We start from the raw sequence: 19,827 nt of genomic DNA on the forward strand, positions 1-19,827 counted from the left end.
TCTGCTACAATCCCCGTGAGAAACGGCCTCAGGAAACAGACTTTCTTCCCCCTCCAAAATAATGATTTGTTTTAAATTTTAAAAGAAAAAAGAAAGATGATCAGGGATGCCCATCACAAGTGTGTTAATTGGGGTATAAAGGAGTGGGGGCTGTAATTTACAGCTGGAAGGCATAGGGAGAACAGGGCCAATACCTTTTTTTGGTTGTATTTTTTTACCTTCCAGAAACACATTAAAATTCAAACCGTTGACGGGTTTCAAAAGGTAAATCTCATCAAGCCACTCTTCCTAAGGCTGAAAGATCAATAGGGTTGCAATGCACTTCTCAGTCCAATCCTTTGAAGGCTGCCTGTGAGTTTGCCAGAGCTTACAAAACCGCAGGCAGGATTACTCAGACAATGCTAACAAAGTAAAACAAAAACAGCATTGTGCACATACGGAGATATATCACACAAATCTCCACGTGGGTACCACTTGGGGTCACTGTTGGGGATGGCCATTGCAGCAGCAGGTTGAGGGGAACAAGATATGTTTTTGAAGATGATGTCATAGGCAGTGGCCCCAGACCCCAAACCTGGGGCTCACCTGACCTGTGCCCTGTAGAGGAGGAAGAGCAGCAGAACCAGGTGCCTGATGCATTTGTCCACGACGTCAACATCCATATGTGTGACTGATGACAGAGAAAGGTCTAGAACGCAGTTGATGGAGAGCCGGGTCAGGGGGCTGCCGACAGATGTCTTTAGTGGGCTGCAGCATGCTGAGAGTAGGCAGTGTTGGTGTGCTGTGTTGGTGCCATCAGGTGAGCTACTACCTTGAAGTGCCCAAAGCGGTTGCCTCCAACCGGCCAGTCCATTTGAAAAGGTGGAATTGTACAACAGGGCATACGATGACTCATTATTTGGGGAAGAAATCTCCCGGGGCTGTCTGATGGATCCCCAGCTCAGTGCCCCTGCATACCGAGGGGGGCTGGGACTCCTTTCAGTCAATGCCAGGCACTCTCTTTGCTCTTTTTGGCAATTCATGCATTTGTTAATGTCTGCATTCATTCTTTCATTGTTTTTGAAGTCTTCCTTTCTGTCTTTCTCAAGTCATTGCCGCTATGAGCCAGGGTGTAAGTGCAGAGAGCCATGGGGCTGGGAAACCAGCAGCAGGAGAGCCACTGTGTTTATTTTTAACTGGGTCGGAACAACAGAGTAGCATACTCCCTCTCCATCTCTCCACCCTGCCACTGCCTACAGATGTCTCCATTGACAGCCTAGCATGGCACTCATATATAGAGTGTGGCCTTCTTCCTTCAACATTTAAACTGGTTCTAAAAGTCCAGTACAAGGTGACCACAGGCTCTCGGTTATACCCCAGTATCAGTGTCTGGACCAGATTCTTTGCAGATCTGAGACAGCAGTAAATCTGGTGAACCCAAGGGTAAAATGTACTATGGGAATTGCCCACACAGACCCTCCAGGGCAGAAGTTGGGGTAGGGGGCTGACCATTCTCTCTGCTCTGTGGGATTTCAGTCAACGCAAGAAACTGGTCCAAACAAGAGGAGCACTCCGAAACAGAAAGGCTGATTATGCCATCTTTCCTAATGGGTACAGGTTGGTATTTCTTTTTATTTTATTTTTATAAATAAAGATATAAAATACTTTGAGGACAACCATGATCCCTGGAGGTTGTCCCAAGAGGAAGCCTCACATGAAGTATGTATGGGAGGAAATGAGAAAAACAAAAACAAAATCTCTAAACGGTCGAAACTAGGAAACAAATGAAAATAAAGACAAAACATTAAAAGGCCAGATTTGAGCTGCTCTCTGGTTGGTTTTAGTCATGGCAATTGTGGAATTAATTTCCAGTTTGTTTTTGTTTTATTTTGACGTTTCGAAAAGCTGCCTGTTCTTCTCGAGGATGCAAGGGGAAATTGGCATTAGTTCCAGAGGGTGCAAGACACACTGCCCGTGCAGAGCGGAGTGCTGTGGTACTGGGAAGGTTTCTCTCCTCTCCAGCTCTATCCATCAGGCAAAGGATGGTGAAGATCCCCCAGTTGTAGGAGACCTATTTTGTTCCCATGCTGAACTGGGCCACTTCACTGGTGCTGCACTGGTTTGGCCACCTGGTCCCCTGGCATTGCAGGGGGTGTCCATTGATCAGTTGGGCCTGACTGGGTCAGCGCTGTGTGTGAGTTGCAAGGCCATCACCGCTCCTGCTCGTGCTTCATACTGTTATCAGTGCTGCCCAGTGGGACGGGCCGATGTTCTCAGAGGGGGCTAGCCTGGCTTACCATACCATAGATGTGCTCTGTGCATACAGGGAGACAGGCTTGTGTGCACATTTTTGTTTTCTATTTAAGCTACTCTGAGTCCTCTCTGAGGATGTGAACCTAGAACTCAGGATTTCAGCAAAGCTAAGCTAACCAGGGCCTGACAAAAGGCAAGGGCTGCTTTGTAACCCTGTGTGATATATGACTTTGTGAAGTACTCTAACGCAGTCACACCACTGCTAATCAATGCTCGTTTTACAAGACAGTGAAAGCTTAATAAAAGTCCTGTTTCGATACGGCCCACTGCCTGTCTCATCGGCAACACTCGCAGCATTGTTCACTGCATCTGCCTCCTTGTGTTTTTTCATCAGCAGCAGTGACCTCTGACAGCCTAGTGGTGGTCTGCTCTCTGCACCGCAGGCGGCTGGATGGTTTAGGAGAGTTTCCACAGGTGAGTTGATCCCAGGCAGGTTGCACAGCCTAGGTGGACCCGGCCTCCGACAGCACTGCTGGAAGAACAAGCAAAAAGAACACTGGTACCATTCTAGAACCCCCGTAACCACGACAACTGCTGGTGAACAGGTGGGGTGTTCCAAGTTCCTTTGCTGAAGGAAAGCTGGGATTACATGGGACGAGATTTCTATGGATAAGCCAAGCCATGCCAAGCCAGGTTCAGTCAGGGCCTGATCCCATTGGGTCGATCTCTGGCCTGTGGACAGTCAAGTGGTCAGCCTGCTGCAGCCAGTGCTCAGAAGAAGAAGGCCCAAGCTGCTGCATACCACCTCCTTTCCCGAGAGCTCTCACACCTGGCACATGTGCACAATTTCCTTTGCCGTCAATCTTTTCACACTATTTTGGACTTTTGATTTATTACAAAGAATTTTAAAGAAAAATACTTGAACTTTGTCATGAGGGGAGAGAAAAGAGAGAGAGAGAAACAAAGTATATATTTTAACAGTTTGCAAGGAAACCCAGCATCTTTAATATTCTGTGCCTCTCCTGCCAACATCTGGAAGAAGAAATTCCAAAGATTAGCTCTGAAATTCCTAAGTCTGTTGGCCAGACCCTCAGGCTTGGAAACTAGCTTTCTTTCTTTCATTCTTTTTTTTTTGCTCACTTGCTTTGTTTCCCTTGTCTTTTTTTAGTCTTAGTGAGATTAAAAGAATGTTCTTCCTTCAACGAAAATCACCAAAACCACACAGCTGCACATCAGTCATGTGAGAAGAGAGCGCTGAGACATGGCACTGTTACTGTGAGGAGAAATGTATCTCTTTATCTATTTGAGAGAAAAAGACAGAAAAAAAAACAGAAAACAAAACATCCAGACAGGAGCTTCAGCCCACTTTTAAGCCATGTAACCTAAAACAGCTCACTAGAACAAGGCAGCCTCTTCATACCAGACAATAGTGCTGCTTAAAACGAACTACACAGCCCAGTTCCTCAGTGTACTCGCAACACTCGAGGTTTAGATATCAGTATTCGGCCGGGGGGTGGGGGGGGTCTGCATTAGGCCCTGCCCTAGCTACCAAAAATAAGTCCTGTGTGTGCGTGTCTGCTCCTATTTAAGATGCTCGTTTTAACGCGGCATGTGGGCTCTGTGTAATGTGCAGGGCCAAACATTATGCAGAACACGACTATTCAAGAGAAAAATCTTATAATGTTGTAATTAGACAGGAGAAAAGATATCTCTGGCCCAGTCTCTGGGTGCCCTTGCATGACAGTGTCCAGGTGTCTCAGACTCCCACTGCATGGCACCACATCTTCTGAGCAGCAGACTCATGTGCAAACTGTCCCAGCGACTTCAGAGAGCGTCACAGTTCACACTCCTGTGTGTGGGGGCTTATGCAAGAGCCTGCAGTGTGTTGAACCTGACATGGCTCAAACAGTGGTGTGACCGGCGTCGGGTTTGTTTTCCCCTGTGACTCCAGAGTCCAGCTGGCAAACGGCCCGCTGCTGAACCCAGTGACCCTGCTGCCCCTGCCAAGACCCAGCGGGAGACCCCGTCCTCAGCTGGGGCTTCGCCTTCCCTTCAGACAATGGAAACACACTTCCTCTCACATCTCCCAGGGAGTCGCCTTGAGCCAGCGTGTCTCGCTGCGTCCACTCGAGTCCAGCGCAGCCCTTTTGGGCAGAGGTTGAGGACTATGGTAACTAACATCCTTTGTCACATTGGGATCATCCCAGTCTGTGTCTGTCATTTCTCAACTGTGAAAAACATTATCTTTCTCTTTGTGACAACAAAGACTGAAAATGACCATTGTCTTTGATATATGACTTTAATTCAATACAACTTGTGTACAATGATTCATAAAGGGACAAGGGATTTGTTTCTCTCCTCCTTGCTCTGAAACCTAGTGAACTGAAGAAGTGGACTTGATCCCATTTATTCCTGGACACACACAACAACGAAGGGGGAGGACATGCAGCGGATACCCCAGGCCCCCACTCTGGAGACAGCTATGGTCTTCTTCTCCTTTGCATGGCCACTGAAAGCCTGGCACTCTATCTGGATAACATCCTAAATCGTGCCACTGAGAAATCTCCCAGAGAAACTCACAAGTGAGATTATAATTAAACGGAAAAACAAACACCCCATGTCTCGGAGCTAGAAAGTTGTGATTGTATCTGGATCCTGTATTCTACTGATAAAGAGCTTAGTCAGGGTGGTGGCCCATCCCTGTGAAGGACACATTGTGTGCATAACTCTTTTGTGAATCCAAAAAGTTTTGCAAAAACACAAAGCTGCAAATAATGACTTTCCTCCGTGCTGAGTTTTGGTGCTCATGCATACCGTGCGCGGTGATCTGGGGGGGCAGGCGGTTTCTATGGAGAAATGCTGGCTCTCTCCTCTCCAGCCAGCAGGGTAAGCTGGTTCTGGATGGAGAGTGAGGACTCTGGTTTGGCGCTCTGGGGAGGATGAAATTAAATTCCTCCCTCAGAGCCTCAGTATTCGGGCCCAGATTAGGAGCTGCAGAGCCCACAGATTGAGAGGAGAGGAGACAGACTGAAGGGGTGGGTGGGGGTGTAAGCCAAGCTGCCAGGGCTATGTGGGACAGGGGTTCAAAAAAGTTTTTAGTATTTAAAACAACAAACAAAAAATACTAGCATGGCAAGGGTGGGACTGACATTGATTGCAGCATGCAATTCAGGGGCATTTGACACTTCACTGTGTGTCACTGCCGAGACTGTGGTAATGCCGTGGTGCTATGAGCATGCTTGAGGGCTGTGGAAGTGCTCTTATGAGGAACATCAGTGAGGGACACTTGTAACCGGTGAGCCCTTCTGGACCGGATACTGAGTGTAAACAGTTATGACTGAAAACCTTCCACTGGGGACCTTTTTAGCAGCCTGTCTGTGGAGCAGGGGGTCATTGGTGTGAGTCCCAGTTGGGACAGGAAACGCTTTGCATGGTGCTGGGCTTAGGAACTGGCTTCCTCTCACTTTTCTGAGCATCATCTCCGAAAGCCACACCTACACACAACAGGCATGAGGAATGAATGAGTAAATAAATACAGGTTTGCAGTTGTTAGCGTGACTCAGACCTGAGGGGCCCCATCAACAACACACCATACACGGTCATCTGAAATGTGAAGGGTTGTATGTGTAAACTGAACAAACAAAGCTTCTTGCATTGTGAATTGTAAGTTAACTGCTTTTGCGTTTTGTCTCTGTGTGTTTGTCAAAATAGCTGAAAAGGGGGAGCAGATCAGCCTGGAACATCCCAATAACAGCCACATCCCCTGCAGCCCCGGGGACAAGAAGTGCATCCAGAAGCAGATTGCCAAGCGGGGTGAGAAGGGGACCAACCAGAAGAACAAAAACAACCGCGAGGACCCCAAGGCGGCTCTGGTATGTGCCTGCAAATCTCACAGGGCCAGGGTGGGACAGTAGCGCAGAGAGGAGCCTGACATTAGCAAAGGAAACAGCAGTCATTAGCACAGACATTAGGACAAGGAACAGCACAGATAAAAGACAGACAATAGCACAAGAAACACACAGCCAATAGCCAGGGAACAGAACAGACCTTAATACAGATAATTGCACAGGACTGCCAGGTTCCCCATTTTTTAGCACTTTAATGCTCCTGTAAAGTTTATTTTGCAAGTACTGTATCTATGACTTACTTGGCTCCCACCTCGCTTTCCTGCAGTTTTTACCACACTTTCGCAGTGTAGTATTATGCACCGGACCATAGCTCACACTGACAAGACTCATAAACGCTCACAAACGTTTCCTGAGCTATAGCTAAGTCATGGCTTGACCCTGGCGTGGTGCAGTCATAAGCACTGGGCAGACCTGACCAAAATTAACCCAGCAGGAGGCAGGCAAGATGGCACTCTGACCGCTGTGTCCCCACAGGCGCCGTGCCGCGCTGAGTTGCAGAGGGCACTAGAGCGACTGGCATCCCACACTCGCACCCACGAGGACCTCTATACCTTCCTGATCCCCAACTGTGACAAAAACGGAGACTTCCACCCTAAGCAGGTCTGTCCCCCCCGCTTTGTCTCTCTCAGTCTTTTTCTGTTGTTGATACAAATCCGAATCATATGTCTTCATTTATGCATTTGTTTGCACATGTTGTGGGATCTATGTTGGCTCATGTGTGAAAAACTTTAAGATTTATTTTTGACAATTTGGGATTAAACAAAACCAAAACCAAACCAAAAGAACCCGTCTTGCTGGGGCAACACCAGGATGGGGGCAGCAGAGTCAGTCTCCAGCACTCAATTTGTATCACACATCGGCAGCTGCTCTTTATTTCCATATTTATTCCGATTATTATTACTGCATTAAACTTGACTGGCAAGACTAGTGGAATAATTGTGGAGATTTTTTTTTATATATATATACACACTACCGGTCAAAAGTTTTAGAACACCCCCATTTTGCAAGTTTTTATTGAAATTTAAGCAGTTCAAGTCCAGTGAATAACCTGAAATGGTACAAAGGTAAGCGGTAAACTGACAGAAGCTAAAAAAAAAAGTTTAGGTCACCAAAAACGAATGTACATTTCAGAGTTATATACTGTTACTACATCCTCTTAAGCATTATTTGTCAGTGTTACACGCAGCTCCTGTGCACAGAAGTTACACTGTATTCCTACAATGCGCACATCGTTTGACAGCTTATTCTCTTGGCTACCAGCGTGTTTCATTCTCAAACACATCCCATTTACAGTTTCCATGTCGCCCGCCGTCATTCAGAGCCCAGGGGTTAAATACGCAGTCTGCTCCGTCGGGGGGGGGTGTCTTATTCAGACGGTCACAGATTACTCAGTTTCGATCAGATTTCTTTGCAAATAGGCTTGTTTTGTTCAGAACAACCTAACGATTAATGATATTTTACATACTGTATTGATATTATATATATATTGATATTGATGTTCTATCAAACACAGAGAAGTTCAGATCCAATCCAATCCAATGTAAAGTCGTTTTCCATCTTGACATTTTGAACTCTCTACGGATGCTTCTACCAAAATGTGGATGGTCTTGTTTTGATAAGTAGACTGTCTTGTTCCAGAATATGTCATAATTGTCAATATGTTGACAAGATTTTGTATTCCTACTCAGACCTAGTATCCCCCCACACCCCTATTTCAGAATGCGGGGGGGGGGGTGGTATAAAACCCAGATTTTTCACATCAGAGAATGCTTCACATCATTAGAAAGCTGAGAGACATGGGATACCAAACACTTGGAAAACAAAAACAACAGTGAAGAGTACACATGGGATTAAAGAGAAGCACACGGATTTGGTGCAAGGGGTTAAATTTTGTTAAACAAAACGATTCCATTATTTATTTATTTTATCTCCAATTGTTTATTTGTTCTAAGCTTTAATTTCAGAGTACATTGAGACATTAAACTGCATACATTTCAATACAAAAAAAAAATTGAGGTGTTCTAAAACTTTTGACTGGTGGTGTATATACAGTACTGTGCAAAAGTTTTAGGCAGGTGTAAAAAAATGCTGTGAAGTAAGAATGCTTTAAAAAATAGACATGTTAAAGGGTATGCAATCTTTTCCAGATTTTTTTTTTGTTATACTGGTTGAAAGTCTCTTCACATCCTGATAGCAATCAATAATTTAAGTGGTCCAAATGTAAAAATATATATATATATATATACATCTTCTGTGGAAGGGACAGGACTAAAAAAGGATCGACCAATCATTGAATTCGGTCTGAATGTAATGATAGGATGTCCTTCCTGTCTGTCAATCTATATTTGCATACCGCCGCGCAACTTGTTCGCGCAGAGAATGAGACGTCATCAGCGCGGGAACCTTGACTGTGCAGAGCGAGTGATAGAATGGAGGCGAGCCGCAGCTACTATTTTAAAAAACATAATAACCGTAAATCAGTTGTTTACGTTCGTTATTATTGTAATGTCTGACCTGTGAATGAGACGTGCGGTTCTGAAACTGTTGCGATCGATTCCACCCGCACGTCTCTCCTCCTGGCGCTGAGACTCTGCTCTGTGTGTGTGCGCATGTGTGATAGAGGGGGCGTGGCTTTGGAGACGCCTCTGAAGCGAGGGCCGCTCTATCTTTCAAAACAAGCTGCTGACTGCTGGCTTCTCAGGATTGCATACCCTAGCTTTAATAGATTATATTTATCAATGAACTAAATGCAAAGTGAGTGAACAGAAGAAAAATCTAAATCAAATCCATATTTGATGTGACCACCCTTTGCCTTCAAAACAGCATCAATTCTTCTAGGTACACTTGCACACAATTTTTGAAGGAACTCGGCAGGTAGGTCGGCCCAAACATCTTGGAGAACTAACCACAGTTCTTCTGTGGATTTAGGCAGCCTCAGTTGCTTCTCTCTCTTCATGTAATCCCATACAGACTCGATGATGTTGAGATCAGGGCTCTGTGGGGGCCATACCATCACTTCCAGGACTCCTTGTTCTTCTTTACGCTGAAGATAGTTCTTAATGACTGTCGCTGTATGTTTGGAGTCGTTGTCATGCTGCAGCATACATTTGGGGCCAATCAGATGCCTCCCTGATGGTATTGCATGATAAATATCTGCCTATACTTCTCAGCATTGAGGAGACCATTAATTATGACCAAATCCCCAACTCCATTTGCAGAAATGCAGCCCCAAACTTGCAAGGAACCTCCACCACGCTTCACTGTTGCCTGCAGACACTCATTCTTGCACTGCTCTCCAGCCCTTCGGCAAACAATTTTAACTCATCAGTCCAGAGCACCTGCTGCCATTTTTCTGCACCCCAGTTCCTGTGTTTTCGTGCATAGTTGAGTCACTTGGCCTTGTTTCCACGTCGGAGGTATGGCTTTTTGGCCGCAAGTCTTCCATAAAGGCCACTTCTGACCAGTCTTCTCCGGACAGTAGCTGGGTGTACAGGGTCCCACTGTTTTCTGCCAATTCTGACCTGATGGCACTGCTGGACATCTTCCGATTGTGAATAGAAGTAAGCACGATGTGTCTTTCATGTGCTGCAGTAAGTTTCCTTGGCTGACCACTATGTCTACGGTCCTCAACGTTGCCCATTTCTTTGTGCTTCTTCTAAAGTGCTTGGACAGCACATCTGGAAACCCCTGTCTGCCTTGAAATGTCTGCCTGGGAGAGACCTTGCTGATGCAGAATAACTACCTTGTGTCTTGTTGCTGTGCTCAGTCTTGCCATGGTGTCTGACTTCTGACAGTAAACTGTCTTCAGCAGCCTCACCTTGTTAGCTGAGTTTGGCTGTTCCTCACCCAGTTTTATTCCTCCTACACAGCTGTTTCTGTTTCAGTTGATGATTGTGTTTCAACCTACATATTGAATTGATGATCATTAGCACCTGTTGTTTAATCATACACCTGACTATATGCCTACAAAATCCCTGACTTTGTGCAAGTGTACCTAGAAGAATTGATGCCGTTTTGAAGGCAAAGGGTGGTCACACCAAATATGGATTTGATTTAGATTTTTCTTCACTTTGCATTTAGTTAATTGATAAATATAATCTTTTAACATGTCTATTTTTTAAAGCATTCTTACTTTACAGCATTTTTGCCTAAAACTTTTGCACAGTACTGTATATATATATATATATATATATATATATATATATATATATATATATATATATACAGAAAATTAAATTTTGTAGCCGCACTCTCACTTATTAGTTATTTAGACCAGAATTTTATATTACAGTTTCATTCATTCATTCACTCACACTCACAACGCGTTTCGACACTGCTGTAGCCTTCATCAGGTAGCCTTTACAATTAAAGCAGTGTCGAAATGCGTTGTGAGTGTGAGTTATTCAATAAAATGAAACTGTAATAATATAAAAGTCTGGTCTAAATAACTAATAAGTCAGAGTGTGGCTACAAAATTTTATTTTCTTTATATATTTTTGCCTTATTTGGGCCAGCACCTCATAGAAGTGAAGATGCTGTAGTGCACGGATGTTCTTAAGTTATATATATACATGCTATGCAATGCGTGTGTTTTTCAAGCAAATGTGCATGTAAAGTGCAGTCCCACACACTTGAGGTTCACAAGCTGCTAATGGGAAAGCTACAGTCAAAGTGGATTTGGAAGGAAACACTGAAGACAAACTAAAGGTTTTCTCTTTCATTTGCAAGCAATGCTTTTCTTAAAAGGGCAGTGTGCGCAGTTTACAGTCATTTGCGAGCAGACACCATTTGCTGTAGCGAGAGGGGAATGAAAATCCTCTGCCATGTTGTGGCTAAACGGTAATTGTTTTTGCATTATAATTATAATCTCAAACTCGCTAAAATCTCACACATTGGGCGGGCGATAAATAATCTGTGCACCCCCCACTGTCACGCATTGTCGGTAAACTCTCACTATGATTTAGTTTTTTTTTTTTAATAAGGTATATTTATTTTTGTTACCATTGCATTAAGTATTGTTATAGGCTACTGTAATATCAATGCCTAGTATTTATTAAAGTATTACTATGTAGCACAACCACTTAAAGACCATTACACTTAAGTCCCTGATTAATCTACCAATGAATTGCCGAATGACCATTGATTAAGCGATTAATTTTAATCGACTGACAGCCCTAATATATAATTGAACAATAGGCTACATATAGATTAACTAATGAAACCATTTCTGCTCCACAGTGCCACCCTGCACGTGATGGCCAGCGTGGGAAGTGCTGGTGCGTGGACCAGAAGACCGGCACCAAGCTTGGCTCCCAGGAGGCAAAGGGAGAGCTGGACTGCCACCAGCTGCTGGGGGAGCCACTGAGGGAGTGAGGCAGAGCCGTGCAGGATGGGCCTGGTGGCCCGACCAGTGCCCAGCTCTAGTGGTGCTGATTTGTACAATAAAGGAAAGGACTCAACCACACAACCTCACTTAACCTGTGGTGAACGGTACTGGGGTGTGCAAACCATGGTGGAATACATTCTGTGTGTCTGTGTCGTGTGTGTGTGTGTGTGTGTGTGTGTGTGTGTGTGTGTCGTGTGTTGGTATATGTCTGCGTGCCCATCCTGTCGTGTTTTGTTTCGAAAAAGTAAAACAGCTGTTCTCTCTTTCAAAACTTGCAAAAAAACAAATGAAAACTAAACAAAACACACCAACCATCATAACTATTAAGGTGATGCTCTCGAAAACAGAATTGCTTTGTAAAGCAGATCAGTGTGAATTTTACCAAAACACAGCAATGCAATTCTTTCACTTTTTTATTTTTTAAATCCTATTCCAAATCATAAGGCTTGGTAGTTGTGTTAATGAAGTTCAAAGACAGAGTGATATTTCAAGATTAAATGATTTAATTGGTAAATGTCACCAAGAAGTGTCCTTGGCGGCTTGTTGACTTGAGTTTATTTGCACATCCTCTCTTATGTTTAAGCTATTTTTTATTATTATTATTATTATTATTATTATTATTATGATTTGTATTATTATTATTGTTGTTGTTATTAATATTTAGATTTTTGTATATGCTTTAAATCAATCCTGCTCACATCACCGCAGTGTTCAGCTCTTCAGCCGCAGTCTGAGCACTGCTAGTGTCTTGTGAGAGGAATATGTATTTAATTGCCAAGGATCATAAGCTGCAGATTTCCAGTGCACTTGGAAGCAAAAACTGATTATACTTTGAAGGCAGAAACTCCACTTCAGAGGAGACAAATCCCAGAGCAGATGGGCTTTATCTCTGCCTCTCGCACCCCCGCTCGCTGGCTCTCCGCTCTCTTATTCGCACTCGAGGGGCTCTCTGTATAATCGCTTTTCTCCTCTGAGCTGGGAACACTGCTCAATGCTGATAGGGCTAATCTTATTACTACAGCAGAAGCCAAGGGGCTAGGAAACTGCTTCTGTTCTCAAGTAGACTTTATTTTTTCTTTCTGTCTTTGTTTCTAAACTTTTTGGGGGCTTTTTTTTCTGGTTCACTGTGCTGCATGATATTGATACTGGTGCTATTCTGTTTCGAGCTCGGTGCTCAGAACGGCGTTGGCAGGTCTTGAAACGAAAGGGGAGAAACACAGATCCCAGTGTGTCTCTCCCTGTTCGGTTGCTAGAGGCTGCGTATTGTCCGTAGTGCAGCTTCAGCTTCATATTCTGAGGGAAAGAAATGAATCACAGAGTGCCAATATAGGTCTGGTTTAGGAGCTGGGTTAAAGCAACAGCTTTCTCTTCATGTGTATTCAGAGGCCATTAATCTCAATCTGCACTGGCAACGTTTCATTCATGGAGTAAAATGAAATTATTTATGTAAAAAGAACCCATAAATAAATAAAATACATATTTTACAGTTTAATGTTCTACAGATATGTGTCAAACACAACATTCGGACAGCGGACAGTAAGGGCCCATGAAGGGGGTGCCTTCTGTACAGGCCTGTGGATCTGCCAGTAATTTCTGAAACAGGCAGACGGGAGAACAGCCCCTGAACCGAGCTGGATCCTTTCCTCCTTACAGTCAAGCTGGGTGTGTGTGTGTGTGTGTGTGTGTGTGTGTGTGTGTGTGTGCCGTCCCCCCTCTCTACACAACCCCCCCCCACACACCACCTCCGGAAACTGATCTTGATCAGCGCAGTTTGAGCTGTTCCAAAAGCTGAGGCGTACCCTGGAAATTCATGATAACTATGAACTGTCCTTTTTTCTTCTTTCTTGGACATGTTCATAAACGGTTTGATCGCCACCAGGATGTGAAAGGAGAAAATGACAGAAACACTGAAAAAACAAACAAAATGGAAAAAAAATTAAGTAAAGGAATTTGTATTATTTCTGTTATGGGCTACATTCCACCCCCCCACCCACTCTTGAGCTGCTTTTCTCAGCTCGTATCAGTTAGAACATTTCCTGTTTAGTCTTGCTGCTCAGATCTGAATGCCAGCGTAGTCAAGGTCAGCATCTCCTACAAGAATGGATGATTTTGGCAGCTACTAAGTTCAACGTTTTACTTAGAAGCATGGCTGCTACGACCAACCTGCAGGACCTGCAAGCTGATTCCCCAGAGCTTTCAGAGTAAGCAGCAACACTGTCCATTGGTTACCTGTGTCTCTCTCACACACACACACACACACACACACACACAAACATACGTTCTATGCACAAGCACCACACACATGTGTGTGCATGCATCTCTCACACACACCTGGCTGGCTGTGTACTTTGTTGCTATTAGTTTTTTACTTATTTGCACCGTTTTTTATTCCTTTCTGTAATTTGCACATTGAAGCAGGTGGGGAGCTATGATGGACGTTGAATTGTGTGTCATCGAAAATGGTTTTAAACGTCCGATTCCCTAGAAACCTTTATAGAAGAGACCGGTGGAGCGACCCAGAGTGGGGGACAGTTATATCAAGGGCAGTGCGATTTGTAGTGATCCAAAACACTTTCCTTAGATATAAATACTGTGTTAATGCAATAGAATGAGCGTACGGAAAACCAGCTACACTTTAGTGACATGAATACGTGTGGTCTTTTGTGTGTCATCAACATTCAACTGAAGTCATATCCAATGCTATAAACCAAGTGGCAACTTATTAACATCCAAAAGCACAGGCAATCGCTTTAGAGGAAGCAATGTGATTTTTTTAAAATACTGTGAATTGGCTTCCCGTTGGCTGTGGCAGTTAAAAGCACAAATAAGACCAGAGTTTGGGTGCAGTGCTGTATGTAACCAACAGAGGGCAGCACCAGCAACTGCCCCCTTACCCTGCCTCCAGAGATTTCCTCACAGATTAACCTGAACTGATCTGAACTCCATTTGGGGGAGGGGGCAAGCTCCAATGATTATAAGTGCTTTGCAATTAAAACAAACATGAGAATCCCAATAAATGACAATGTAAGAGAAATGTCAGGAACACGTCAAAGAGAAGCCTGATTTTAGACACCACTGCTTCTCTCAGCATTGTGGTCACAAGATGCACTTTTTACTTTTATTTAATTGATATATTTTTTTTATTATAAATAAACTTGAATCTTGGTTTAAGCATAAACCTAATTGACAAATTCTCAATTGTATTGACAGGATAGCCGTTAAGAGCATCATCATCAAAAGTAAAGAGGGAAGGTGTATAAAACCTATATTGGAAATGATAGTATACTCATGGCTGTTGTATTATTGGAGCACCATATATAACTGTGATATTGTAGCTTATCCTTGCTTTGGAAACACAAAGAGTGATGTTTATATATATATATATATATATATATATATGTGTGTGTGTGTGTGTTTTTTTATCAAAGTTGTGATTTGCTTCAGAAGCGAATGAATGAAGCAAACTGCCTATGGAGTGAAGAAGCTGCAGTTTGCCCTTCGTAGCTTTGACTCCTGCATGTATTGGACCAAGGGGCTGAAGAGACAAGGGGTTTCCATTGTAGACTAAGTGCTCTAATTAGGATTTGGCACCACATATCAACAGTATTGTATATATACTATAGTCAGTGGAGCTGGGAGAGAGATGTGAGCAGTCGTGCCGTGCCGTGTGAAGCCACTGTAAATCTGTGTGCAGAGAAAATTAAAAACACGCAAAAAAAGACCCACAAAAGTCACTGTCTAAAGCCAAAGAGCGGCCTTAACCCCCTCCCTGCTGGTGCGAAACTCACACTGAGTTTATATGATAATTTTTTTGGGGTGGGGTGTCGTTAAATTACAAATACAGATAAGCGTAGATTGGTGGATTTATATATTTAACATGGGGGAGGGGGGCAACAAAAGAAGCATAACTTGAATATATCCTTAAATCTTTGACTTGAATATGTGAACCAATCACAAGTACATTTATCATTGCAGGAGTCCTTGTTGTGCTGAATGTTACCAGAAAACACAACGACAATAAACACAAAGAAATACATGTCACTGACCACGCTCAGTGGCCAGTAAGCACCTAAGCTGGTGTGCCCCAGTTGGGCACATAGTGGAAGTGTGGCACTAGTACCAAAACACAGCGTGTATTTACTTCACCAGTTGGTACACTGTTTTAATATTGAACCTGTACCAAAACAAGAGATAAGCCAAAAGGATAGAGGATATAGCATGGGCGTGTTTATACGCGCAGTCGAGCTGAAACGCAGTGCTCATACAGGACTTGGCTCACTGACGGCCGGTCCTGGTTTGCTGGGTCTGAGAGCCTGCGGGGCATCGTGTACCAAAAAACTGATGGTGGACATCGCCTGGACTGTATGTCGAACTTGAGTGCCAATGTTTGTGGTGTCAGAATCTTAGCTGGGAGATGGGAGGGAGGAGGTGTCTGGAATTAAGTTTATAAGCACAAGGGTTCCAGAATTCAGCTGTGGCCTCCAAGGCTGTGGTAAAGAGTGATCAATGAGGGCATCAGGATTGCTTTACTGGCTACACCATGAATGCATTTCAATCATATTACTGCTTGCATTGTTTTTCTTCCTTTTTTGGCAAAATTAATCAATCAATCAATCAAGCAATTAATCAGTCAGTAAGTAAATAAAACAATGCGTCGAAAGAAGGAAACATCTGATTGCATACAAAAGGGAAGCCACAGAACAGAATGGTGGAGGATGTAGTCTGGCCTCCAGCAGTTTATTTTCTTTCGACTCACCTGTTAGGCCCCCACAGGGCACCACAAGGGGGCAGCATTGGAGGGTAGGGGGGTCCCACAGTGGCCTGGGGGTATGGAAGTTCTCTGAAAATGCATTATAAGTACACATACATCACACACACACATACGCACGAAGGTAAATACATGGACAAGTATACAATAGAACTCGTTCTCGATCTGCTCTTAAATATCATGTTTTAGCTTAAAAAGAAAAAAGAAACCTGCCTAATTTCTGCTGCTTCTCGGTCAGCTTGTGTTGTGTTTTGGCATCTCTGGAAGAGACTCTTGCTTGCCTTTCGTTCCCTTTGCTACAGTAAGCTCATGCATCCAGTGTTTGAAAAAACGAGTTCTGTGAAAAGATGCTGTATGCTGAAAAGCCTTGGCCAGCAGGGGTGTCCGATGTTTTCGAACGTGTCCTGATCATGTATTGACGATGTGCGTCGGTATGACAACATGGCGATATTGGGATTTCAGCTCCTGGTCACATCCCTCTTGGGCAGCATTAACAAACAGTGGTGTTGATCTCATTGTGTATATACTATAAAACACTATGAAAATTGTTTCACTTCTAAAAGATATAAAATTGCATAAATGTATTACATTTTATTAAAGTATTATAGTACAACAACCTCTCAGTCTGTATAGTGTTCTTTTCAGGGTTCAGCCTGTTCTTTCAGAGGGGTACCCAATACTCCCCAGGTGGGGAATACACTCTTAACAGATGCCTTCATTAGTATTAGTGTTATTACTGATAAACGAGAGATACAGTGGCACTGAGTTCAGTGACCAGTGAGGAGAAACATGTCTTCAGGGAGGACAGTGATTTGAACTCTCAAAGGATGGCTGCCCCCTGCGAGTCACCGAGACAGAGCGGCAGCATGACCTGTGATCCTTGTACAGCCGAAGCTACGCTCTATAATGAAGTACCAAGGAAATGCAGCACTGCCGCCCACCCAGTGACTCCCCACGCTTTCACTGATCACGACTGTCATTCCACTTTGATCGCATTCCACTCTCCCCTTCCACCCCCCAAACCCCCGACACCACCCCACCTAGATCCCACTCATCTTGGAATCCACATAAACCAAAGAAAGTCTGCTGTCTGCTCTGAAAAATATAGACCCATGTCTCAGCCAGAACTGCAAGGAATGATCCTCTCCCTGGACAGCCGCAGCCTCCTCCTCAGAGCCACCCAGGGCCTTCATCCATCAGGGACACTCGGGACTCCATTCTACTTCCAATCCAAGTCATTGTGAAGTTCCAGTTTTGTTTGCCCATAGGAGCCCACGTTCAGCCCAGTCTCGAGGCTCCTGACCAGGCGCTGACTGTCACATCAAAGGCCTCAAAGCCGTGGGCCTTTCTTCTGTTTTGAAAAGAACTTCCACAAATAAACCAGACAAGGCCTGCTTCTAATTATCTTGTGAAATCTGCCGCTTCCAGAGACTGTGCCCTGGCCACTAACCCCTGACCCCCCTCCCCCCCAAAAGGAGTCTGATTTCTGACCCTTGAACTTGCACAGTTCTCTCTAGCTTTTAAGTTTTAATCAGTCAATTAATTCATTAACCAAAATGCCACAGTTGAGTGATGTTAGAAGGGGCATGAAGAAAGAAGCAGAGGCCCTTGTTGAGGCTTCCTCATGAGAAACCCTCTCGCTGCAGCACAGGCAGCTCTACACCCAGCAGAGCCCCCCCCTACCTTTGGGAACACAAGGGATGTTCATTGTTGGACTGTGGTGAGCCTGCTTTTATTAATTCATGTGATAGGGGTATAGGTGTTTGTTTTGCTGCGCTCCTGAGGCTTTCATTGCCAACCCAGAGCCATGAAGTTATAATCATTTTGGCTGAAATACACACAAAAATTTGGTGTTTATACAGCAAGAAAACAACACTCTTTTTATAGCACGGTCAAGTCCTCTGTGAATGAACCTTAGGAAAAACAGAGAGAAAGAGAGAAAAAGGGGGGGGGGAAATCCTCACCATTTTAAGAAAACGTGTCAATTTTAATAATAGCATTTGGTTTCAATTTTCCGAGCCATTAAATGTTAGACAGTACAAGCAAAGCCTATGGCAGCTTAAGGCCTGCGAAGTATGTTTTCATAAAGTCTGTAGGTCTTAAGTTGTGAAACCATTAAAACTATTCAAACTCAGAACTCTCATCAAAGAATGTGCGCAAGAATGCTGAGCATTCCTGTTCTAAAAACAGAGCAACCAATCAGGGGAGAGCCTGCCTTTTGACTGTAAGCCTGCTTATGAGTTTAGGGGAGTCACTGCCCTGAGCAGGCTGTTTAGAGCCCTTCTGACACGTCACCCAGTTTATTTTTATTGCAATAATTAGGGGGGTTGTATAACATCCCCCCCACTAGCCCAACAGTGCCCTGGTTAAAGGGGACAGTGCCCAGCAGCACAGTCCCAGGAAGAATCTGTCCTGACCAACCAGGAATGTCAAATGTTTCAGGTTGTTGTGTTCATTGGTATGTATTTATATAAACTGTCACATTTTATTTGATTGGTCTAATCTTTTGCTCAAGGCACTGTTGCTTTATGTTTGAAATCATGGTCCCGTGCCAACTTGCACAACTTTCCAGATGTTCATGATTGTAGTTGCTACAGGGGGCCGGGGGGGAGGTGGGGCAGGGACAAACAAAGCCTTGTTGCCATACACTCAGTCAGGCTGCTGCTTTGAGATCCGTCTCTCCTCTGCTCTCCATGAAATGTGCTCAACTTTTGCGACCTCAAAATCAGGCCGCAGAAAATGAATCATTTATCATCAAGTATACATGATGTATTATACACATAGAATATGTGTATTCTTACACCTGCAGCACTGCCTCTTGCTTTTGTATAACCCTCTCCCTGCTCAGTGTGGATTTCCAAATAGCTAAAAAAAAGTCCATGTCTCAGCCAGAACCCCAAAGAATAACCCTCCACCCCTCAATCTCTTTATCACCCTCTCCCTCTCCACCTTTCTCTCCCTCTCCCCTTCCTTGAGACTTTCTAGCTGGAAACTCATCCACACACACACACACCCCACCCACAAGCCCCAAGCCCCCCTCTTCACTGCCCTTCTGGGTCTGGAAAATAACAGATTTGAATGCCACCGAGGGACCTGGAGAGATAAGTGTGAAATGGGCCTTAAGAGGATTATTTTTAATGCGTCAAGGCCAAAGCAAAGCACGTTCTCTGGGGCAGCCTTTTGCTTTGTTAAGAAAACTTTGGTTCGTCCAAGGGTCAAGACGGCTCCAACCAAAAATAAAATTTGAACATTTTATGAACACGCATCTTAAGAAAACAAAACAGGCCTTCATCTTCTTTCCATTTTTCCATTTCCTTTTTCTTATTTGAAAGCTAGTTTCTCCTGTCAACAGTTCTGACTGAATCTGTGTGTCTCTCAATCCCTCCCAGTTTTTCGCTCCTTTGTATCTTGTTGTTGTTTTGTTGCTACAACAGTAATTGTTCGTCGGAAATGTACCCCGTGATCGGGACAGCTTAGTGTGCAGTGTTGTACAGGGGCCAGGTGTTTGAGTATCAGCAGTGCAGAGCCATACA

At 44.1% G+C, this 19,827-nt stretch overlaps 1 protein-coding gene across 1 annotated transcript in view; it reads left to right on the forward strand.

Moving 5' to 3' along the window:
- LOC136745736 (insulin-like growth factor-binding protein 4) overlaps positions 1–16,911 on the forward strand; it is a 30,075-nt gene extending 13,164 nt beyond the window's left edge. Inside the window, exons 2-4 of the mRNA XM_066698859.1 lie at positions 5,944–6,104; positions 6,615–6,740; positions 11,379–16,911. Coding sequence (XP_066554956.1) covers positions 5,944–6,104; positions 6,615–6,740; positions 11,379–11,513 — 422 coding nt within the window. The 3' untranslated portion in view covers positions 11,514–16,911. The remainder of the gene's footprint in view (positions 1–5,943; positions 6,105–6,614; positions 6,741–11,378) is intronic.
- Positions 16,912–19,827: the final 2,916 nt, after the last annotated feature.

Source organism: Amia ocellicauda, chromosome 3 (genome assembly GCF_036373705.1).
Source record: "Amia ocellicauda isolate fAmiCal2 chromosome 3, fAmiCal2.hap1, whole genome shotgun sequence".
In the NCBI taxonomy this organism is placed as follows: domain Eukaryota; kingdom Metazoa; phylum Chordata; class Actinopteri; order Amiiformes; family Amiidae; genus Amia; species Amia ocellicauda.